The sequence below is a fragment of the Mytilus trossulus genome, chromosome 3, assembly GCF_036588685.1.
Source record: "Mytilus trossulus isolate FHL-02 chromosome 3, PNRI_Mtr1.1.1.hap1, whole genome shotgun sequence".
NCBI classification, from domain to species: Eukaryota; Metazoa; Mollusca; class Bivalvia; order Mytilida; family Mytilidae; genus Mytilus; species Mytilus trossulus.
The window spans coordinates 81,773,139-81,799,409 of record NC_086375.1 but is presented as its reverse complement, the minus strand read 5'-3'; the positions used below and the strand labels follow the sequence as shown (position 1 = coordinate 81,799,409).

Sequence of the window (26,271 nt, the reverse complement as noted above, 5' to 3'; positions counted from 1 at the left end):
GATTAACTACTCTGATACATCTAGGAAGGTGTGGTATGAGTGCCAATGAGTTAACTCTCCATCCAAAATAACTACTCTGAGCCTGCTGTAAGTAATTCTGATCATTATTTCTTCACCAAGTACACTTGATAATTTTCTCAGTAACTGCGATCATGATTTCTTCACCAACAGAAGAGGTTAATTGAGCTTGCTTTCAATAACGGCGAGGATAATTTCTACATCAACAGATACAGTACATTGGGTTTGCTTTCTGTAACTGTGAGCATGATTATTTCGACATCAACCAAGATTCTTCTTTTATCTTGCTTTCACTAATTGTGAGCATGATTACTATACTATATATAAAAATATTAATTTTCGCGAACCATTTAGGTCACGGAAATTCCAAAATATGGCATCAGTAAGGAGAGTTGTGCAAATAATATGAATACACAGAACCCCCATCCAAATTATCTCTAGCCAAAAGTATTTATCTTTTTCTATTCTATATGTACTAACAATATTCAATTTTTCTATAATTTCGATTAAAATATTACAAAATCTGAGTAAAAATAGATCGAATGCCCCAAATAAACATTGTTTGATAGGTTGAAGTACTGTGGCGTCGATGCTTAGCATAATAAGCCTCGATGTAAAGCACACGCTTCACAGGAATAAGGAGAGTTTTACAAATAATGTGAATACACAGATCCTCCATCCTATTTATATTTTGCTGGAAATGTTGCAGTGTTCATCATTTCTGTTTTGATTCTGCTCACAACATTCCATTTTTTCTATAATTCCGATTTAAATATGTGGAACCCGCAATAAAAATAGATGGCCTCAATCACGTGGCCTCAATGGTTTAATAGCAACGCAAAAAAATCCAGTCGGAACTACTCGGCCTTTCTGGTTGCACGAAGTGAATAGCCGAGTAGTTCCGACTGACGATGTTACATAAGCCAAATCACACATACAGATCTTAGCGCTCAAATGTAATTCTTGGTGAAGTATACAGGTAACTTCGTTTACGAAAATTTATACACACTTTTTCATTAACATATTACCAGACTTTTGCATATATCAAAGATCTGTATATCCCATTTATCTCAATACTATCTCCGATGACAGAAATGTCAACTCGACCTATTCGTCACAGGCACTTGTTTCTGTCAATATGGGGTTTACTTTCCATACCAGTACTAAAAAAACACACAGGCACTTGTTTCTGTCAATATGGGGTTTACTTTCCATACCAGTACTAAAAAAACACAAGGTAGCTAACGGGAATTTTCAATGTGTTCGCTTCAACCAATATGTTATTACTTTCCCTTGCCCCTTTCACGAATAAAAGTACACCAGTCTTTCGGTAATTGATTTATCTTTACAATGAAACAACTCTCACGTACCTTGAGAATACCCCTCAAACAGTATAACACACTTGAGATGAGAATTATTGACCTTTTTCCAGACCATTGAATTTGGAAGGACTTAACTTCCGGTTTACTAAGGAAGTTAATATAACACAGCAATCTAATTGGTCGAATTCATCTGGTTACCTGTTTATTTATACTAGTTACCAGAAACCAGAAAAATGTGACCAATGGGATTGCACAGTTTTATTAACTTCCTAAGTAAACCGGAAGTTAAGTCCGTCCAAATTCAATGGTCTGGAAAAAGGTCAATAATTCTCATCTCAAGTGTGTTAAACTGTTTGAGGGGTATTCTCAAGGTACGTGAGAGTTGTTTCATTGCAAAGATAAATCAATTACCGAAAGACTGGTGTACTTTTATTCGTGAAAGGGGCAAGGGAAAGTAATAAAATATTGGTTGAAGCGAACACATTGAAAATTCCCGTTAGCTACCTTGTGTTTTTTTAGTACTGGTATGGATAGTAAACCCCATATTGACAGAAACAAGTGCCTGTGCTATTCGTGTCGAAAGTGAAAATCGCATCTATTTGATCGGTACGTCTAAACACTGCTAAGGACTCCTTAGTGCACTAAGGACTATACAATGCCACTAAGGACTAGAAAGAGTACTGTTATACGTGTTTTTTTTACATATTATGTTAAAGATTGATATTTAATGCATAAATTTCAAATTTTATAGAAAAATAATCGTAAATAAAAAAGATATTCAACATTTTCTAGGCACGTGCCCATTTTTCTTTGATATACCGAAAATCAATGAACCGATTGACACGTGCCAAATAATATAACAACTGATTAAACAATCATATATTCTTTAATCTAAGCAATTAAAAATTGTATCGAAAAGATTAATACATGATTATTTTAATAAAATGTGTTGTTCTTATTTAAAAGTAAAAATGATTAAAAGGACAAATAATTATGCTTTTGTTTCATTTGTTTCCCGACATAGTGATTTGCCATAGGTTTTAATGTTGATGTGCGCACAGGCACTTGTTTCTGTCAATATGGGGTTTACTATCCATACCAGTACTAAAAAAACACAAGGTAGCTAACGGGAATTTTCAATGTGTTCGCTTCAACCAATATTTTATTACTTTCCCTTGCCCCTTTCACGAATAAGGTACACCAGTCTTTCGGTAATTGATTTATCTTTGCAATGAAACAACTCTCACGTACCTTGAGAATACCCCTCAAACAGTTTAACACACTTGAGATGAGAATTATTGACCTTTTTCCAGACCATTGAATTTGGACGGACTTAACTTCCGGTTTACTTAGGAAGTTAATAAAACTGTGCAATCCCATTGGTCACATTTTTCTGGTTTCTGGTAACTAGTATAAATAAACAGGTAACCAGATGAATTCGACCAATTAGATTGCTGTGTTATATTAACTTCCTTAGTAAACCGGAAGTTAAGTCCTTCCAAATTCAATGGTCTGGAAAAAGGTCAATAATTCTCATCTCAAGTGTGTTATACTGTTTGAGGGGTATTCTCAAGGTACGTGAGAGTTGTTTCATTGTAAAGATAAATCAATTACCGAAAGACTGGTGTACTTTTATTCGTGAAAGGGGCAAGGGAAAGTAATAACATATTGGTTGAAGCGAACACATTGAAAATTCCCGTTAGCTACCTTGTGTTTTTTTAGTACTGGTATGGAAAGTAAACCCCATATTGACAGAAACAAGTGCCTGTGGATGTGCGCCTAACTTATAAGTAAGAGTGTGGTCGGCTTGGTAAAATGTTTATGTGAGAGACATGAAGACAAAATGAATATATATATTTATAACTTTTTTGTTTTTATTTTTAATCCGACAAAGATGCGTTACAAATGGCTTCACTAAAACATGAGTAAATTCCGAAAAAAAACCACCCTATAAATCATGATTTTTATTTGTCCACTCTCCATTATGAATGTTCCACAGTGTTTAGTACATTTTGTCTCTTGTGAATAGTTATCTCATCACCAACCCGGTTTTTGGACAATGAATAGAAGTTAAAAGCTACTACATACTTTAAATTTGGAAGTACCCATGCAGCAGCAGTAAGAAAAACATGTTACAATGCCGGTCCCAAGTCCGAATAAAGGGTAGGGAAGTAATTTTTCTTTTAACTGGCACAATCGTATGTTTAATTTTTGGCGCAAATGATACCATCTAATTTTAAAACATGTGGCGCAAACGTAACATTTGAGAAAAAAAGTTGTGGCGCAAAAGGACGCATTTTTGGCGCAAACGGATATCTCCACCCAATCCTACCACATCATTTTTTTATATTGGTTGCAAAATTTTTTTATCGTATTGAACTCGTATTTGTCCAGAAATATATTGCTCAAACGTGTTCTTCATATGATAATAAATTTTGAAAATGAACCATTATAGCATACGCACAAAAAAATAATTTCTGTCTAAATCCGTCTGTTTACTTGTAGCTGGCATTAAATAAGTTTGGTTACATGTAGTAAATTTTTTTTATCAGATGGTTTATTTTTGTCCTGAAATACATTGCTCAAACGTCTTCATATGTAAATTAAAAAAACAGATAAAATTTTGAAAAAGTACCAAAGAAAATAAATTCTGAAAAGTGCACCACAAGAAACAAAATAATGTGTTTCGGCTCCATACCTGTGCGAACGCATGTCCGTCGTCGCCCGTATTCTGTCATTTATTAATATGAACATCAAACTAAAACACCTTCATTAGATATAATATATTGTTCTGGAGACAAATTTATTATTTTCAAGAAATAATTACAAAATACACTTGTGAATGAGAAAAAAATACTTCTTCATTCTGAAAAAAACACATCAACAATTCATTTTTTTTTAAAAGTATCCAACTTAACCAATCTTGTCCATAAAACACAACAAATAGCATGATTCCCGTGTAATCAGTAATGTAATTTGACACGTGTCAAACAGTTCATTGATTTTCGGCACATCAAAGAAATACGGGCACGTGTCTGAATAATGTTGAATATCTTATTCATCTAAGATTATTTTTCTACAAAAATTGAAATTTATACATTAAATATCATTCTCTACCATAATATGAAAAGAAATTACATGTTACAGCACCCCATCTAGTCCTTAGTGGCATGTAATAAGTCCTTAGTGCACTAAGGACTCCTTAGCAGTGTTTAGACGCACCCAAATAAGCATACGTTTATGTAAAAGTGTTTTTTTTTTTCTGTTGAAGTAATAGGAGAAATAAAGTTAATATCGAAATACATTGAAATAAAAAAAGAAATTTATTACAGAAATCGCTCAAATTTTCACAATAATTTAGTTTAAGTACAGCTTACATATGGAAATGATAACCAAACATGACATATAACTGACAAATCTGACAGGAAGTGCAAAAAAGCAGGAAACAGACATATATTTTTTTTGGCCTAAAAGTCATCTGGGGCCAACACAAATTTATTGTTTTGAATGATTTTTGTACCATATGATAAAGTAACAACTACAAAAGGTAACAAATAAAATTTGTAATGAAAAACAAATGTTTATTTTTTTTCTGAAAATTTTGTACCCTCGAGGCTCCTTAATATAGTATGATCCACTTTTTTCGAAATTAAAATTGAAGTTTAAAGTTTTTACGGTAAGGGACGACATCAAAAGATCAATGTAAGATAAAAAAAACTTAATTCAAATAGTTTGGGGGTTGAACTGCTGCAAAATTTGGTTATCTGACATTGATTTTTATACATATCCATATGGGTCAATCAGTTTTTCCCAAATTAAGTTAAGAAGGGGGTAGGGGAGTCAGTGAAAAAACTATGTGAATTAAGTTTTTTATCCTTCATTGAACTTTTGGTGTCGTCCTTAAGTTAAAACAGGTCTCATAAAAAAGTATTGTGCATCAGTGTAAATTTCATGAATTCTTAAATCACATGTATATAAATCATGGACTATAATTCTTTATAGCAATATCTGTTAGCCATTTAGGGGTCTTTTGCATTTAAAGTTCAGATTAAGTGGGTTCATTTTGCGAAAAATGACCTCAATATAAAGGACAATATATATATAGACAATATATAGACTCAAAAAATGGTATATCAAACAGAAGACAAAAAAGGGAAAATATAGTGAATTTTGGAGAATTTATATTATTAAATGTACATGCATTTGAAATATTTAAGATCCATGGTGACCTAGCTACCAGTTTAGAAAACAGTGATTTAAATGCTAGTCTATTAGAGGGATATTTCATTTTCATTGGAAGTAGATATAGAATCTTATTTTATCATGAAGTCCAATTTGAAAATGACTTTGGGGGACGGTTGGGATCCCGCTAACATGTTTAACCCCGCCACATTATTTATGTATGTGCCTGTCCCAAGTCAGAAGCCTGTAATTCAGTGGTTGTCGTTTGTTTATGTGTTACATATTTTTTTTTACACATATAAGGCCGTTAGTTTTCTAGCTTGAATTGTTTTACATTGTCTTATTGGGGCCTTTTATAGCTGACTATATATGTGGTATGGGTTTTGCTCATTGTTGAAGGCCGTAGGGTGACCTATAATTGTTAATATTTGTGTCATTTTGGTCTTTTGTGGATAGTTGTCTCATTGGCAATCATACCACATCTTCTTTTTTATATTTGGGAATGAAGATGTAGTAAAGGCTGAATGCCAGTTTTAGTCTTATATATGTTCTTTAGTCTTACATGTATATAATTACATATATGTATGTGACACTATGTGTACATATATCACTGATATAGTGGCAATGATAAATAGACACTGACAAGTCTCCAATGGTGGATCCAGAACTTTTCAGAGGGGGGGCAGTCATGCTTCAGTGAGTGATTCCCTATATAATCAACAAAATTTTTCCCATGAAAAAGGGGGGGGGGGGCTGGATCCACCTATGGTCTTACAGTAGATAACATTTTATAGTTATGAATATTTTGTCAGTTGACTAAAACTAGATGGAGGTGTGTGTTCTTATTTCCAACAGAAGGACACTAAACCTATATCAATATGTGCATGAAGCAAATTGATAGTTGCTAGATACTGAATGATTATACCACAAGAAAGTTTTAACCTGTGCATATATATACTTAAAATACGATAAAAAAATCATGTCTTTTTCAGGACTTCTGAATCCAACCATGTAGTATGGAATGTTCTTGAGATATGGTTTTGGTCGATGGATGATCACGAAGGACCTGTAGTACAAATTATATCACTGGATTTAGCTCTTTGTCTAAGTGTATTATTAAATTACTTTGCTTTGAGCTCAGTTCATTGTTATGCAATTCTTTCTTTGTAAAATAAAGATTTGACAGACAACTCTCATGTACAAGGATTTGTCAAAGTAGTATCACCTCTTATGTACAATGTAAGTACAAAATGTATTAGGGAGATAAAAGCATTCTATTTTAATTTGAACCAAACATATTATGTTTGTTCAATTATGTTAAAAAAATGATAAGCTCTATCTAGGCTTATCGATTTCTTAAACTATATTTCATTGTTCATGCATGAAATTTTTATACAACCACAGAAATTTTTGCGGTCCTAAATAGGTATCCTGTCGTCTTCGTCCGAAGACAGATGGTTTCCATATAATAACTTAACTATAAGTAAAAAGAAATAAATAAAATTATAACACAATGTTTTTAACCACAAAAGGAAGCTTGGGATTGATTTTGGGGGTTATAGTCCATTAGGTTTAGGTTCCAAAGGTGCCCAAAACAAGCATTAATTTAGTGTCAGTACAAAAAGTTGTGTACAACATGTACAAGTATTTCAATTGCTCTGAAATTGTACCATAATGTTTAATACCATAAGTAGAAGGTTGGGATATATTTTAAGGGTTATTGGGGCAAACAGTCGAGGAATTGAGGGCCAAAAACAAGCATGTTTGTAGAGTCGAGACCACAAATTGTCCAGAATGGTTGTTGAATTACCTAAAACCAATGCTTTATGAAATCTATTTTGAAAATTAGAGTTGTCTTTCTCTGTCCAGAATAGTAGTTTAATCAACTTAAATTAATGCTTTATACAATATACAATGCAAAATTCACTTTACTACCAACTGATAAATTAAAGCAGTCTTTAATAACCATTCAGTGATTACAAGCACTTTGATTATCATTCTAGGGTTATGCCCTTTTACAAATGGAAACATTGAAGAATTATTTAGTCTTAACTTAAGTTTGTTTTAACTAAATCTAGTGAACCATACCAATAGTAAGCAAATACATATGAAAAAGATGTGGTATGCTTTCCAATGAGACAGTTCTCCACAAGAGACCAAATGACACAGAAGTTAACAACTATAGGACATAAACAATTGAATAAGCAAGGCCAATACCGCATAATCAGCTATAAAAGGCACTGAAATGACAATAAAACAATTCAAACGAGAAAACTAATGGCCTTATTTATGTTAAAAAAAAAATAAACAAAAAACTTATATGTAACACATAAATAAACGACAATCACCGAGTTACAGGCTCCTTATATCATGTTCTCAAATCTAGATATCATCTCCCATATAGAAAAAAAACGTGTGAAAAAAATAATCTATTATGTGTTGCTCTCCTAGATACAAAATGTATCCAAAATCAAAGATGTAGAACATATTCTATCATAATCATTCGGTAACTAGTGTTATTACTGTCTCCTCTATGCCTGTCTTGAACATAAAAAAAAATATTAAATAAATAACAGTTCTTAGACTAATGCTCAGGTTGGTTGTCACCGTGCAACACAGTTAATAATATAAAAAAGATGGTGTGGTATGATTGCAAATGAGACATAAATCCACAAAAGACCAAAATGACACAAACATTAACAATTATAGGTCACCGTACGGCTAAAACAATGAGCAAAGCCCATACCGCATATATAGTCAACTATAAAAGGCCCCGATAAGGCAATGTAAAACAATTCAAGCGAGAAAACTAATGGCCTCATTTATGTAAAAAAAATGAACGAAAAACAAATATGTAACACATAAACAAATGACAACCACTGAATTACAGGCTCCTGACTTGGGACAGGCACATACAAAAATAATGTGGCAGGGTTAAACATGTTAGAGGGATCCCAAACCTCCCCCTAACCTGGGGCAGTGGTATAACAGTACAACATAAGAACAAACTATAAAAATCAGTTAAAAAAGGCTTAACTCATCAGATAGACAAAAAAATAACACCATAAAGGAAAAACATAGTAGAACTCCTTTTGTCATAAGACACTGTCAAACATCCAAACATACTATCCACACTCATCTGTGTCCACACTTGTTTCTTAACCAAAAGATGAATTTCATTAAGCTTGCTTTCAGTAACTGCAAGCATGGGTTTACGTCAACCGATAAAGTATGATTGGAACTTGCTTTCAGTAACTACGAGCATATCATTTAGAATTTTGTTTATTTTTATCTGTGCAAAATATTAGTAAACTGTTGATCTAGTTCCTTATTGGCAATACTCGTTTATATTTTGTATTCAAATTTCAATATATTTTTTATTGACAGGTCGTAATCTATCTACATTTGCTCATTGTACATATCAAATTAACCCTTTCACTTGACCTTATGAATTGGCACTGCTTTAAGTTTAAGTGTTACTTACAAAATGATATTTTGACATTTTTTCCCTCCACTTCAAGTTCCCATCCTGTCGTAATTTTGGCAACACCGTCTGATCCTATATATCCAGCTTTTCTACAATTAGAAAACAACACTGATACTTAACATACATACATGTATTATAAAACAAAGATTTTCCGGTGAACTTCTTTCAACACTTTATTAGGGGAGTTCGAAAACATAACTTGAAAGTCAAAATAGAAAATATTTTTAATATAATGTAATGTTAAAGTAACATTCCGAATTTTATCACATTTAAGTCCTACTTTTGGTCTTAAAAACTCAGCTCTTGTCACAATAAGGTACTTCCGAATTCATTTACATATTTTACTCCTTAAATATATTCTCTCATCAAACAGAGTGTGTCATCGAGATAAAAAAAAAAAAAAAAAAGAAGACAAAAGTCCTAAGCCGAGCATACAAAATCTACAAATGAAGGGTCACTTATCAAATATACGATATACAAGTGACTGCGTTTGTTTTTTGTATATTTATTAGTACCTTTAGCCATAGGCATAAGCATTGAATGAAAATATATAGTATACAATATATAATGAACTGGATTCAGAAACGAGTGCTAGTTCTCATGTTTTTCTCTTTGAAGGGATATGACGACACATTATAGTAATAAAAAGCATTCAAAACAAAATCCATGTATGTGGTCGAAGCAAAAAACAACCTGTCAAGTATGCTTAATTTTAAAAAAAAATACATCTCCTAGAAATGGTTATCATTTCAATTAAATTTTGAGTTTAATGCATTTTGATATTTACCTTTAAAACAAAAGCGACTGTTTACTTGTCATTTGTTATTGATATGACCTGTCTTACATACATGATGTTAAGGTATTCTTATTAAACATTTGGATTCTGGTATATATGATGAGTTTCTTATATATTTAAACGGAAATTTGTTTTGAAATTCGTTGATATTCTGTGTTATTTCATATTTCCAATAGAAAGCAATTCACTGTTAAAACAAATACACAATGTGCAGCAACATTCCAGTATATTACCCGTTTGTCATGAACCAGTATAAAATCCATTTAAAATATATAATTAATTGATTTCTAGATGTTAATAATAAAATCGGTTTATATCTTGTTTCATTGTAGTAGGATAATAGAATTCAGCTGATCGGGAGCTGATATAATAACGTACGATCAGACATCAAACAGACTTTTTTTTATAATTAAAAGGTAATTTTTGACCCTGACATATTTGACAGAGTGCGAAGTTTGAGGATTATAACCACACCATGTATAACTGCGTGTTACACGTCCGACATTTCTTTGATGTGCCTGGTATCCGGTGTGGGAACAGCTAACACTGCATATACACAGAAATCCTTACTGTCAATTACTCATTAATATCGGTTTTATTATTTCCTGGATGTATTGATTGACATTATTTTTTCTCCCTTTACAAGATTAAATGCATGATAAAACAGCCTTCAAGTGATTAATTAGCTGTTCTAAATTTCACGGGCTATTGAAAAGCAGCAATTCGTCTTCAAAGAGCTTTAAAATTGTTTTGAAATGTTGAAAACGATATTCATACTTCCAGCTGCAGTCTGCTGCCGGGTGCAGGATTTTCTCGCTGTGCTGAAGACCTATTGGCGGCCTTCCTTTGTTTTCACTTTTTGTTCGGGTTGTTGTCACTTTAACACATTCCCCATTTACATTCTCTATATTCAGTGTATCTTATTTTCAAAACTGACCTCACAAATCGACAAAAGTGTAAACTACACAAAAGATGCTTAATTGTTAAGAGAATTATGTATCAGCATAATAACAATGTTTATTTGATATCTTTCCTCTATAGATGGAGCTTTGGATTGAAAAAGTGCTAATCTGAGTTCTCAATTGATGTCCATCTAAGTCATACGATGATAAACAAAGTGCACAACTAATGGCCATCTATGTCATATGCAATGAGCAGAGTACACAATTTATTGTCATCTAAGACATATGCAATGAGCAGAGTACACAATTATTGTCATCTAAGACATATGCAATGAGCAGAGTACACAATTTATTGTCATCTAAGACATATGCAATGAGCAGAGTACACAATTATTGTCATCTAAGACATATGCAATGAGCAGAGTACACAATTTATTGTCATCTAAGACATATGCAATGAGCAGAGTCAATTTATTGTCATCTAAGACATATGCAATGAGCAGAGTACACAATTTATTGTCATCTAAGACATATGCAATGAGCAGAGTACACAATTTTTTGTCATCTAAGACATATGCAATGAGCAAAGTACACAATCTATTATCATCTATGTCATATGCAATGAGCAGAGTACACAATCTATTGTCATCTAAGACATATGCAATGAGCAAAGTACACAATCTATTATCATCTAAGACATATGCAATGAGCAGAGTGCACAATGTATTGTCATCTAAGCCATATGCAATGAGCAGAGTACACAATCTATTATCATCTAAGACATATGCAATGAGCAGAGTACACAATTTATTGTCATCTAAGTCATATGCAATGAGCAGAGTACACAATTTATTGTCATCCAAAACATATGCAATGAGCAGAGTAAACAATTTATTGTCATCTAAGACATATGCAATGAGCAGAGTACACATTTTATTGTCATCTAAGACATATGCAATGAGCAGAGTACACAATTTATTGTCATCTAAGACATATGCAATGAGCAGAGTACACAATTTATTGTCATCTAAGACATATGCAATTAACAGAGTACACAATTTATTGTCATCTAAGACATATGCAATGAGCAGAGTACACAATTTATTGTCATCTAAGACATATGCAATGAGCAGAGTACACAATTTATTGTCATCTAAGACATATGCAATGAGCAGAGTACACAATTTATTGTCATCTAAGACATATGCAATGAGCAGAGTACACAATTTAATGCCATCTAAGTCATATGCAATGAGCAGAGTACACACTTAATTGCCATTTAAGTCAGAGTACACAATTAATGGCCATCTGTGTCATATTATGAGGGGCAGTGTACACAATTAATTGCCATCTAAGTCGTATGCATTAAGCATAGTTCACAATGTATTGCCATCTAAGTTTTTTTATGACGGTGAGCAAAGGCACCAGACTTTGTCATCTAAGCCATATGTTGAAGAACAGAAAATACAATTAATGACTATCTAAGTAAGAGTACACAAAGATATACGTAGCATTTATTTGTTTTCTCTTTCCTCTGCATTTGTATATTATATAAGTAAAAAAAAAGAATGAACAAAGCAACCTTTAATTACTTTTATATAACCTTTTGTGAGAATTAAACCACAACACTAATGCTATTAAGTTGATGTGATTGGATAAGAGGTTGCTCATAATGAATAAGTTAGCCTATTTCATGTATTCTGAGATATATGATACTTTCTGTCTAAATTATCAGGAAAAGTCTTAATAAAATTGTAACCAATCATACGTATGCAATTGCAAATGAACTAATTGACATAGTCTCTATTATATAAGATCAATTATCCTATTCATTGATATATATTAAAGTTGTAGTTCTGCTTATCACGTACACAAATAAACTCATCAAAGAGTTTATAGGTGTAGTTCTAGGAAAAGAACTAATATAAAACACAATTAAATTAGTATTGTGCATATATTGTATAACTTGAATACGTATTGAAGCTTCCTCTTATTTGTAGTTTAAAGAGCATGGATATATGTCTTCAAAAGCTCATAATAATACGTAGAACAGTTTTTGTGATATACATTTATAAGCAAGTTTTAGAAAAATGCATAAGCAATGGATATCGAATACATCGGCTGTAAAAATACATACTAACTAATATATATTAGGAATAAAACAAGGTGAACTAAAATAAATGGGAATTTCTACTATAATAGAGAAAAACAAAAGATACTAGTATAGGGTATCTATCCATGATTCAAAATCATTACATTCACAGCAAACAACACCTAAAAGAAAAGGAGCAACACTTTATTGCTGTTCGACACAGTAAGGCCTTCAATACGGAGAGAGAAACAAAGTTAGTAACCCTCTCACCTCTGCAATTTTAAGACGGTCACAGCACTGTTTTAAGTGGAATTCTTGGAAAAATTATTCGGCTAGACTTTGTTAGACGTAGCACCACCAAATGAATGTTGAAAGAAAGGGTATAGTGTCTTAAAAAAATAGATTATTCTCCCATTTGAAAAGAGAATTTCCATGTCTCTTCCAAATTCATTTTAAGTATGAATAAGAGATAAAATGATTTTTGTAAATTGGATATCGGTTGACACATGCAAGGTCATTGCTTAATGGAAGAACGAGGTACGTTTCATTTAATCGATTTCAACACCTGTATTATATTCATGAAAATTCATTTAATCAGCGACAGATTAAGGAAAAACTAGAACAATCACTTTCACCAATAAAAATTGATTTTTGTAATAATCATATTCAATACATTCCGGCTAGATTCTTCTCATTGTAAATGATTTTAACTTGTTAAATAATTTCAAAGACACTGCCATGAAAAGAAATTGATTTTATTCTGTGTGAATTTGTCAAAAGAGCAAGATTTCAATCGAATCTTTTTTCATATGAATACTGTGTGCTGTAAGAGATATTGATTTCAGTATTGCCTGAAATATAACAGCGACATACAACTATTTTATTTAAAAAAATAAGACAAGTAATCAACCTAAGAATAATAAGAGATATGGAAATTAAAAACAAATTGAAAGAATTACGCAAATTTTGTTTCATAAATATGGGCCATGTAGACATACATATTTTGTTTTAGGATTGAACAAATCATTACTCGTAAAATGCACACTAGTGTATATTCACACTATTAAACTTATTCACACTAGTGTTGCTAACACAACTGTACTTATTCACACTATGTTATACTAGTTAACACTACTGCACTTTTTTACACTGTTTTACCTATTCCTACTATAGCAGTTAACACTTCTAAACTTTTTTTTACACTATTTCACCTATTTACACTATTGTAGTTAGCACTAATGAACTGTTCGCAATATTAAATTTATTCACACTATTGTAGTTAACCCTACTATACTCTTTACACTATTGTATCAATCACACTAATCGTAGTTAACACTACTATTTACTCTTCACACTATTGATCTTAACACTACTATAATCTTTCACAATATGGTTTTGTTCACACTAGTGTAGTTAACACTAATATAATCTTCTAACTAGTTTAGTTAACACTACCATACTCTTCACACCCTTGTACTTATTCACACTATTGTAGTTAACACTACTATATTCTTTACACTATTGTACTTATTCAGACTATTATAGTTAACACTACTATACTCTTCACACCATTGTGCTTATTCACACTATTATAGTAAACACTACTAAACTCTTCACACCATTGTGCTTATTCATACTATTGTTGTTAACACTACTATTTACTCTTCACACTATTGTACTTAACACTACTAAACTCTTCACACAATTGTATTTCTTCACACTATTGTAGTTAACACTACTTTGCTATTCACACCATTGTAGTTAACACTTCTATTTACTCTTCACACTATTGTATTTATTCACACTATTGTAGTTAACACTACTATTTACTCTTCACACCACTGTACTTATTCACACTATTGTAGTTAACACTACTATTTACTATTCACACCATTGTACCTGTTCACACTATTGTATTTAACACTTCTATTTACTCTTCACACCATTGTACCTGTTCACACTATTGTAGTTAACACTTCTATTTACTCTTCACACTATTGTAGTTAACCCTTCTATTTACTCTTCACACCATTGTACCTGTTCACACTATTGTAGTTAACACTTCTATTTACTCTTCACACTATTGTAGTTAACCCTTCTATTTACTCTTCACACCATTGTACTTGTTCACACTATTGTAGTTAACACTACTATTTACTCTTCACACTATTGTACTTAACAATACTATTTACTCTTCACACTATTGCACTTAACACTAATATACTCTTCACACTAGTGTACTTAACACTAATATACTCTTCACACCATTGTGTTTATTCACACTATTGTAGTTAACACTACTATTTACTCTTCACACTTTTGTACTTATTCACACTATTGTAGTTAACACTACTGTACTTTTCACACTATTATACTTATTCACACTATTGTAGTTAACACTTCTATTTACTCTTCACACTATTGTACTTATTCACACTATTGTAGTTTTGTAGTTAACACTACTGTACTCTTCACACTATTGTACTTATTCACACAATTGTAGTTAACATTACTATTTACTCTTCACACTTTTGTACTACTTCACACTATTGTAGTTAACACTACTATACTCTTCACGCTATTGTACTCATTCGAACGATTGTAGATAACATTATTTAAGTTGAACTATTTCAGAATCGAGCTGTCAATTGATAAATACTTCAAAGAATAGAATCTTAATGCAATTTATCTAAAAAAATATAGCTTTTATATCGGCTATAAGTCGAAATGATAAATACTATGAATATTTATCGATTGCTTTTTTATACTTCTTATATTTGGTTATAGCTAGATATCGTCGTTCATTCAAGTAATTATGAGATATATAGAGTTAATAATTCAATGTCAGTTCATAGAGAAAACTAGTTATATCGCTTAATTTTAACAAAAACATAAACTTAATATATATTATGTTTAAGTAGGGAACATGTTATAGAATAAACAAATACCTGTCTCATAATGTTGACCATATTTCATTTGTCTCGTAAGCTTAGTTGCATATGCAAATGAAATTTGAATAGTTGACTCTTTTTTTTTTTATATGCAATGACCATTGTTGTTTCGTTAAATGGAGAGCAAAGAGAGCATTAGACTGCTTCTCCATAAACAAGATTTTATAAAAAAAAAAAAAATTAGTTAAATATCGATTATAATGACTAATATTTTTTTTATATTATGACACACAGAAAAGAATAGTTCAATGAATAATATTATCATCTTTTATCGTGGTATTTGTTTTCCGGATGTCAATGAAGGTACCAGCTGTGATTGCATAATTTGGTTCTCTGGAAAAAAAATGATCTATATGCATATAAGTATGCATCAACGATTGAACATATTAACTAATGTCAAAGAGTTAACAAATGTTCAGCGATAGGAAGTTTTTTTTTAAATATATGCGGCTCACTTTGAAATAACTGGCTTTTAGTGTTTTCCCTTAGGGACCGGTCAAAATTTCTTGATGCATGGGACCGGTGCAAACTGTAATGGGACAAGCACTTTTTGCAGTGTTTACAGGGATGGGACTCAATGTTTTTTCATTATCGGCAAGCATGGGACATGAACTTTTTGAAACAATGTCTGTATATGGGAAAAAAAATATATAACAAACAAAAATAACATCATGAACATCTAGCAATGTGAATTTAACAGTTACAACATGGCAAATTCATTTTCAAGATTTAAAGAACAGTGAAGGCAACAAAAAAAAATTTTGAAACAGAATAAACATGAAAAAATACTTTGATATAAAATTAAAAAAATATGTAAAAATTTGATTAGATATTTAACATGTATAACTGTTTAACAAATGTAAAAAAAAACGAATTCATGGATAGTGTTTCTGCACAAAAAAGCATGATTGTCAAATATAAATTTGTCCTCCCATAAAGCAGAGTTGTCTCCCATTTACCAGAGTTGTCTTTCCTGACAGAAGGTATTTTTCTATTAAACATCACTTTCATTTCATATGCTTTAGAAGTTTCAATAAAAAGAAATGTGGTGTATAAACCAGCCATACTTTTAAGAAAATTGACAAAATGTGTGATTTCCATGTACTTTCTATACAAATTATCTCCCTTGGATTGAAACAGAAATTTTGAAAATGGCCATGCAATTAAAAGTGCTACTTCAACTATAATTAAACAAAATGAATTGTTTTAATGTTTCTGTTTTATTTTGTACATGTAGACCATAATTCCTTAAAACAAAAATCTAAACATGCTCAGATGTTCAGTGATGTCCCCCTGAACTACCTTAATCATAAATGTTATTATCATGATTATACAAATTCAACAGACATTGTAGAATGAAAACTCTTTTTTTTTATAATACATACTGGCTGTAGAAAAGAATGTTTGTGGAAATTTAACAAATACAGTATCATACTACCAAAATAAATGATTGGAATATTCATTCAAAGGTCACAACAAATCTGGAACCCACACCCAACAAGCTCTGAATAGCCCAGATATAAATATATAATCAATCAAGTTGCATATATGTTGAGATAGTAAATTTCACTTTTTTCCCACTTTTAAAAAAAAATGTTTAAAATACAATATTGTTGTAAGTGGAAGTTGGAGATGTTCACTTCTTTAATTTTGATGCTATTTTCACATTCCTCTCGTTTTAAATTTGAAAATTTAACTGTCTCGAGATGTTCACTTCTTCTGGTATGACTATTCAAATAATGGGGATTGTTTTATTCTAAGCAGAAGAAAATTCATATTTTTGTAAAAAAAAAATTTGGAAAAATTTACCTACCCACTGTTCATTTAGAATAGTCAGATTCTAAATTAAGCTGCATTTTTTTTTGAAAAAAATGTATTCTACCATACACTTCATACATGTTAATTGTTTAATATTGCATGTATCATTTATTATAATCAATAACATATTTTCATCTGTTTGGTCTCCTGTGTTGGCAATAACATATGCTTATGTATTGTTTTGTTTACTTTATAATAGCAAAATAGATACAGTTCACACATAGTAGCATTATTTTTCAGCTATCCAAATACATTGTAGCATGAAATGTATCCACAACTTTGATCATGTTTTTGTGCTTTAACATGGGACACACACTTTTTTACTAGGTAAAGTGCATGGGACAAGCATATTTGTATTCTGTCAGTAACCATGGGATCAAGAGAATTATTTCAGACAATTTTCTTTTTGCACCGGTCCCATGCATCAAGAAATTTTGACCGGTCCCTTATAACAGCGGTATCAATCATAGATGACTTGGTTTACATGCTCCATATAGTTTATCAGGTTTTAATATATCATGAGCATATTGAGGTAACGGTAAATTAGATCGACTCATCCAAGGATAACACTTATGAATGTTCAAGCGATCATGTTAACTTTGATTGCATTTTTATAGTTGATAGTTTAAAAAAAATCATCCGCGTCAATGTATAATGACTTCAGTACATAATCAGGTGATATATTGAGTATGAAATATTAGTATGATATATTATTGGATATATTCAAACCTTCACGCGGCTTCCCGTGACCGAACAATCATATTGTATATGTGTTATTAATATGTTGAAATTCTCAACTTCATACTAAATATTTATAGAGAAAAAAGCAAACAATTGATACAATGAGATACAATTTAAATTGCTTAATAACATCATTTGTTACTTCAACAATTTTAAGGTGTTTAAGTGAACTTAAGTGAAAGTAAACAAAAGAAATGAAGTAAAATTGATTTTCAGGTGATCAATAAGTGTTTTAATAATATTTTTCACATACATTGATTAGGTTTAAAAGCTCTCAAGTATGCAAAATTTATGTGTACAAAAATTAAATTATTGAACACATGCTGAATAAGGAGAAGTGAGTTTATATAAAATACGAATCATTAAAGCAGACTGCCATCTTCAAAACAAGGAATGATTGGGATACAACAATATGGCCGTTTTCTCTCTCGCAGAAAAATGCATGGCCATTACTATACGGAAGTGGTATTGTATTGAAGGCCGAGCGGTAACCCGTTGTTTGTCATACCATTGTCATTTGTTTTTTGAGGGATTATGGTCTTATGTCCTTTGTCTCACTCCTCCATGTTCCATATAGAGATGGTCTTCTCTGTGGGATCAACACAGCTATGTCTAGTCAAGAATAAGAACGTTAAAGCCGATGCCTCGTGTGAACATTGTATCATACTCTCAGTATATTAAATTAAAGAACCATTTCATCAGCTTTTAAGGGATGCAGAGGTGGCCATCGTTTTCAAGTGCGAGTGAAAAGTCCCCGACCTCTGCGCAGTCAGTTACCTACTTTACCGAATCTGGTTATCTTATTGGTCTCTTCCTGATATATACTTGAGCTATTTGCCACTGGGTGTTAAAATTCACTTGTTAAAACAACCTGTCTTGTTTATTCTTAAAATTTATACCAATCAGACGTTTTACGGTTTATCATTTGAGAGCAAAAATAATTTACATTACACAATGTCTTGTCTTTCTACATTGTATATAAATAAGTAAGACGATGTGGTTTGATTTGGCAATGAGGCAACTCTCCATAAGAGACGACCCCTATTTGTGGTTTAAAAATAATGAACGAAATTCAAAACAACAGACACTGAATTAAAGGCTCCTGATTTGGGACATGCACATACAGAAAGTGGTGCACATACACATGTTAGCGGGCGTCAACCCCTTTTATGTGACCTATCATGGAAAAGTGGTGTTACATTGCAACATGAGACACTTTAACGTACAAATCAGTTGAAAAGGCTTAACTCATCATTTCTACAAATAGAAATACATCTAACAAAATCACAGAATGGACGTGACAGGGTACGTATACATCCCCACAACAAAATTACACTTATTACAGATATGAAAGTTACTGACAGCTAGTTCAAAGGCAAATAACAACAACAAAAAAATCATGCATCTACGACTTAAGGTGGTATGGGAGTCTAAAATAAAAATGATAGAATTAGTTCATACTTTGCCAAAACGTAGTATCTATGGATATATTTTGAAAAATATAAAAAAAAAATGATAGGTCGCCGCGCATTTTCTCAAGCTACAGGACGTGACAAAATGACACATTTTGTATGGATTATACAGGAAAAAACACCATTTTGTGATTAGAATCTAAACAAAATGATAGAATTGTTACTTAAGGAAAAGATAGCTTTCAGACAGTTTTTTCCGGCTAAAATACAAAATAGGAAAATTCCATGTAGAATCCTTCAGAAGATGCACTGTTTTAGAGTTATTTCCCTTTAAAATGTTTATTTTTCATTTTTTTTTAAAAACAACCAAATATGATCAACATTTGTAAAAATATAAATATTTATAAGTTATATTCTTATAAATTGGTTCTTTTAAATGAAAATTCACAATAAATATCTGCATTCCTGTATCAAATTTTGCTAACTTGATAGAAAATCTTGACCTTTGGTTCTCTGTTTTTTACAATCCAAGATGGAGGAAGATACCTAATACCACCTTAATTTGCTGATTGTAGAATATAAGAATGTGTAATCTGAAGCTGCTTCCTTAAGTAGATAATAAATCAAGATTCATTATTCATCTTTCTGTTTTAAAAATACGTTTTCTATCACATTGAATACAATGCATTACTGAATCATTACTGCGTTGTAATATATTGCAAGTGCAAATAAGGCGTATAGGTAGTAGCATAGTACTGCTCTCGAAAGAAAAAGAAAATTTCCAGCTGTAAAATTTACACATTTTGCGTTATCAAATACGTTCATTAAAGCAAATCTACGTAGCTTCGGTTTAGTTTTTTGTCATTTAAATAATTGATCTTGTTTTATTGCAGATAATCATCAAAGTGTGCATATATTAAGGTTTATGCATATTTTTTGTATAAATAAATCAATATTTAGCTTTGTTTGCTCTCCTCGAAAATCATTAATCATGTTGAAAAATTTGCAATATTCTCTACATTTTCACTAGTATTCTAGCAGCGGTTAAATTTACCCGAGTGATCATAAGCTACAATTATATTATATATGCATTAAGCTTGCTTTTATCAATGCCATATTACTATTCCAGGGATCATCAAATGATTGGCAGAGAGACATATTCAGAAGTCCCTTACCACCACACAAAAACCAAAGAGATAAAACTTAAAGACAGAGAAACTAATGAGAAAATCCACAAAGACACCACATCAATGAGAAAACAACACAAATACAATTATAGTCAATGAGAAAATACACAAAGACACACAGGCAATGACAAAATACACTCAGACACATAGCCAATGAGAAAATACATAAAGGCACGGCAAATGAGAAAACATTACAAAGACACACAAACCAATGTGTAAAAATCACAAAGACAAATACTGAAAAAACAATGATTAAACACCATAAAGACAAAGACACAAAAACCAACAAGGAAACACATAAAACATATAACCAATGAGAAAACAACATAAACACTCAACCAATGAGAAAACAACATAAACACTCAACCAATGAGAAAACAACATAAACACTCAACCAATGAGAAAACAACATAAACACTCAACCAATGAGAAAACAACATAAACACTTAACCAATGAGAAAACAACATAAACACTCAACCAATGAGAAAACAACATAAACACTCAACCAATGAGAAAACAAAATAAACACTCAACCAATGAGAAAACAACACGAAGACACAAAAACAAATGAGGAAACAATACAGAGACACAAAAACAACGGGGAAACAACACAACATCATATTACCAATAAGAAAACCACGCAAATACACAAAAACTAATAAAACCAACACGCAGACACACAAACCAAAGAAGTACAAGACAAAGCACTGTCATATCTTATGAGAAACAACATAGACACAAAACCTAAAGAGAAAACAACGCAAAAACAAAAAAAACCAACGAGACACAGACACAAAACAACGCAGGAAAACATAACCAATGAGAAAAGAACAAAAAACACGTAACAACAAATATACCATAAAACGCATTTTTAGCATCGAATAATGAATTAAAAGTACTATAGGCCTACATGTTATCTGACAAGCTCTAAGCTGTTAGGGATAGATTATTTAGTATAAATACTAGTATTTCAAAATGAACTGACAAGAGTATGATACGTTTGAGATGTTCCTAAATTTTAAAATAGAGAAGAAATGTTGTTTTAGGGTTGAGATCTCACAAACATGGTTAACCCCGCCGCAATTTTGCGCCTGTCCCAAGTCAGGAGCCTCTGGCCTTTGTAGTCTTGTATGATTTTTAATTTTAGTTTCTTGTGTATAATTCGGAGTTTAGTATGACGTCCATTATCACTGAACTGGTTTACATATTTTAAGGGGCCAGCTGAAGGACACATACGGGTGCGAGAGTTTCTCGCTACATTGAAGACCCGATGATTGGTGGCCTTCGGTTGTTGTCTGCTCTATGGTCGGGTTGTTGTTTGAAACATTCCCCATTTCCTTTCTCAATTCTATTTTATACTTTGTCTTTTTACTATGACAGTCCATGTGAGAAATTCTTGACTTCTGTGCAAAACTCTTGAATTTGATTTGGTTATCAGCAATTGAAGACGACGCTGTTTTGTATTTTTCTAGAACTTCGAGTTTATTCAGCATACGTATCGCCCTGCATTCGTTGTCATCCATATTTTTTGGTGAAAAGTATTTTTAATAGAACCGAGGGAAAATAGATTAAAAAAATCAACTTGAAGAACAATTTAAGGTGTAAGTGGGCACACCACAGTTTTCTAAATCTTTTATTGTAAAAAAAACCTTTTGATTAATATAGTTCCTTCCAACTTTGATAAAAAAAAATCCACTCGTATAGTTACATGGTAATTGAATTTCATAACCAGTTTATGTTGAAATTCAATTACAGAGCAAATGAATATACAGACTTTCTTATTCAAACTATTTATTTGACTTTATGAAATTATTTACATAGGTAATATTTAATATATAGTTGTTATGTTCTTATATTTTGTGCTTTGTGATAAATCGACATGCTAAGTAACCTTGTATGGAGAAAGTCATAGTGTTCACTAATAACGTTCTGTCATATATTGTTGCAGTAAGTAATTCAAACAGTGTCAATAAAGAGTTAATTAAAATTCACAACCAGTGGTCAGAGGAGTGTCTCTGATGTGCACGCAGAGACAGTCTGAGTTCTGACCACTGTCTCAATTAACAATCACATATGCTATTGAATGGATGAATGTATTTGCTATTGAATTGATAAATGTTTTTTTATGTCTTCTTGATTATATCACTTTAGTATCTGAATTTTCAGTAAAATATTCTCCCCAGTGCTAAATTTAATTATAAAACTTAAAATCAAGATTATAAGGTTTGGTTTTAAGTTTTCAATGTGTATCGTAATACTTGAATCGTATCCAACTACATAAAAACAGCACCGTTTATTCTGTTGGGAGACCATACTGTTTATTGTTTATTTTAAAATACATCTCTGCCGCAGTAACTGGGTAATCAGCAGCGAAAAACATATGCCATGTGTTTATTTATTGCAAACGAATCGAGTAGAACATAATAAATGTATAAATTTATCAGCATTTACATTGAATGAACATACTCATTCGTGCAGCAATTCAACATTTCTTAATTAAGTATCAGACGATTAATTCAGATGATCATTGATGGTTTCATATTACTAAATGATTTTGGATTGGACTACTCACATTTTGTGAGTAGAAGAGAAGAATGTTCAAACTCAAGTATCAAACCTTTTGCGATCTATGAATCTGTTAAGCAATGAAACAATAAATATTGCGATGTCAGTCGTAGTAAATGTTAATGGAATAGATAAATGCAGATTTAATAGAATACAAAGTAGGCCGAGGTACTAAACTTTACTAGACTTTACCATTGAAAGAAATCTATAAAACCATCAGTTAATATGAAAAGTCGTGTATCTCAACAGCTCCAGATGTTACTCTGCTTATAAGACATGTATACGTGACATTATACCATCTAGACTATTGGACCAGGATACAGTCGTGAGGAAGTACAATCAAGACAATGTTATCTTTCTAATCGAACTGTACACTTACACGATTATAACAGCAGAAAGCCATCAGCATGGTTCTGTTACAAAGTTAACGCTTAAGATTATATTAGATGTTCTGAAAACTATATAATTATTAAAAGTGTACTACATAAAATTCAATATTTCAATTCTATGTCTTGATTGGTGAAATATTTGTATCGAATAAATATCAGTCAGTTTTATGGTCCCGAATGTCTTATTCATTATCATAATTTCTGTAATTGACTGGACTTGTTTTAAATGGGCTCCAGCTTCGAGATAAGAAAAAAAAAGAATATGATTTCGTTTGTTTCATTAATACAAGTGAAATAATGATATAATAATTCGTTATTAGCAACCAATTTGGGTTCACATTGAAAAAAACAGCAAACAAAAATCGCTGATGAATTATTCCCTTGCAAGTGAATAATTCAACCTCTTTAAAGCCGTATTCATGTGACTGTCAATCCAACCTTTTAGCTAAAGATTGGTTACGCATGCACATACGGGGCGCCGAATGGGACTCTTGTTATTTTGTTCTCAAAATTCAATTTTGTACGGACAAAAGTGACTTTTGTTCAACAAAAATGAGTTCAGTTTAACAAAATTTGTATCATACTACAAATTTGAAATTTTGTCATACAAAATTATCTATCAGCGGACAAAAGTCACTTTTGTCATGACAAAATTCATTTTTGTTACACAGACTTGACTTTTGTTACCTAATTTGAAAATTGAGCGACAAAAGTCAATTTTGTATTTAAATTAGTTTAGTTTGGTTTCTGTGAACTAATTTGCATACAAAATCGACTTTTGTTACACAAAATTGACTTTTGTTACACAAAAATTACTTTTGTTACACAAAATTGACTTTTGTGAGACAAAATTGACAAAATTGACTTTTGTCTCAACAAAATTGACAAAATTGACTTTTGTCTCAACAAAATTGACAAAATTGAATTTTGTCTCAACAAAATTAACAAAATTGAATTTTGTCTCAACAAAATTGACAAAATTGAATTTTGTCTCAACAAAATTGACAAAATTGAATTTTGTCTCAACAAAATTAACAAAATTGAATTTTGTCTCAACAAAATTAACAAAATTGAATTTTGTCTCAACAAAATTGATTTTTGTCTCACGAAAGTCAATTTTGTCTCATAAAAGTCAATTTTGTTGTTACAAAATTGAATTTTGTCATCACAAAAATGAATTTTGTCGTCACAAAATTGAATTTTGTCTCAACAAAATTGACAAAATTGACTTTTGTCTCAACAAAATTGACAAAATTGACTTTTGTCTCAACAAAATTGACAAAATTGACTTTTGTCTCAACAAAATTTACAAAATTGACTTTTGTCTCAACAAAATTAACAAAATTGACTTTTGTCTCAACAAAAATGACAAAATTGAATTTTGTCTCAACAAAAATGACAAAATTGAAATTTGTCTCACAAAAGTCAATTTTGTCTCACAAAAGTCAATTTTGTCTCACAAAAGTCAATTTTGTCTCACAAAAGTTAATTTTGTTTCACAAAAGTCAATTTTGTCTCACAAAATTGAATCTTACCGTACACAATTGACTTTTGTGATTAAATTTCCATATCAGGTAACAAAAGTCAATTTTGAATGCAAATATGTTTATATTTGCATACCTTTAAGACAAAATTGACTTTTGTCATGACAAATATGAATTTTGTCTACAAAAATGAATTTTTTCATGACAAAAATGAATTTTGTCTACACAAATGAATTTTGTCACCACAAAATTGAAGTTCTCACAAAACAAATCTGTAGCACATAGTTTTGTAAGACAAAAATGATTTTGTTATGACAGAATTGAATTTTGTACAAAACCACAAGAGTCCCATTCGGCGCCCCGTAGCACAAGTCGTGTTCAGTCAAAGAGGAAAACAATGTCAGAATTGAAAGTCCACTTCGTTGACTGATTCGATCCACAAAATTCTAGGTGACCTCAAGTATTCCAGAAGGCGAACCTCATATTAAAATATAAGATTATGAAAAACCGATCTTTTGCTACTATTAACCTGAATATAAATGAAAAAGCTATTTCATTTTTGAATATACATGTATATGCATATATTTTCTATGTATGATACGTTGTAATGATATACCCTATTTACAATCTTAATGGACTATGGTTGTCAGTTTTGCCACAGAAAGTCAGTAGTTTTCTCCGGGTACTCCTGTCCGCCACACCGATAGCCAACAGTGCAGTTTAACACCAATCAATCAATCAATTAATCAATCAATCAATCAATCAATCAATCAATTAATCAATGTATTTGGTGATGAGAATAAAGATGTCATGATATATACCAATTGTTATCAAATACACATTATGATTTAAACGACAACTAATTATGTCTCTGTATAACAATTATAATATAATTAACCATTCATCAAATGGTCTTATTTCCCA

At 31.4% G+C, this 26,271-nt stretch overlaps 2 protein-coding genes across 2 annotated transcripts in view; both read right to left on the bottom strand.

Moving 5' to 3' along the window:
- Positions 1 to 26,271, bottom strand: part of LOC134712608 (maleylacetoacetate isomerase-like) — a 270,737-nt gene that overhangs the window by 77,871 nt on the left and 166,595 nt on the right. The gene's annotated exons all lie outside the window — the stretch shown is intronic.
- Positions 1 to 26,271, bottom strand: part of LOC134712604 (uncharacterized) — a 44,500-nt gene that overhangs the window by 11,822 nt on the left and 6,407 nt on the right. The window contains exon 2 of the mRNA XM_063574325.1: positions 9,007 to 9,098. Coding sequence (XP_063430395.1) covers positions 9,007 to 9,098 — 92 coding nt within the window. The remainder of the gene's footprint in view (positions 1 to 9,006; positions 9,099 to 26,271) is intronic.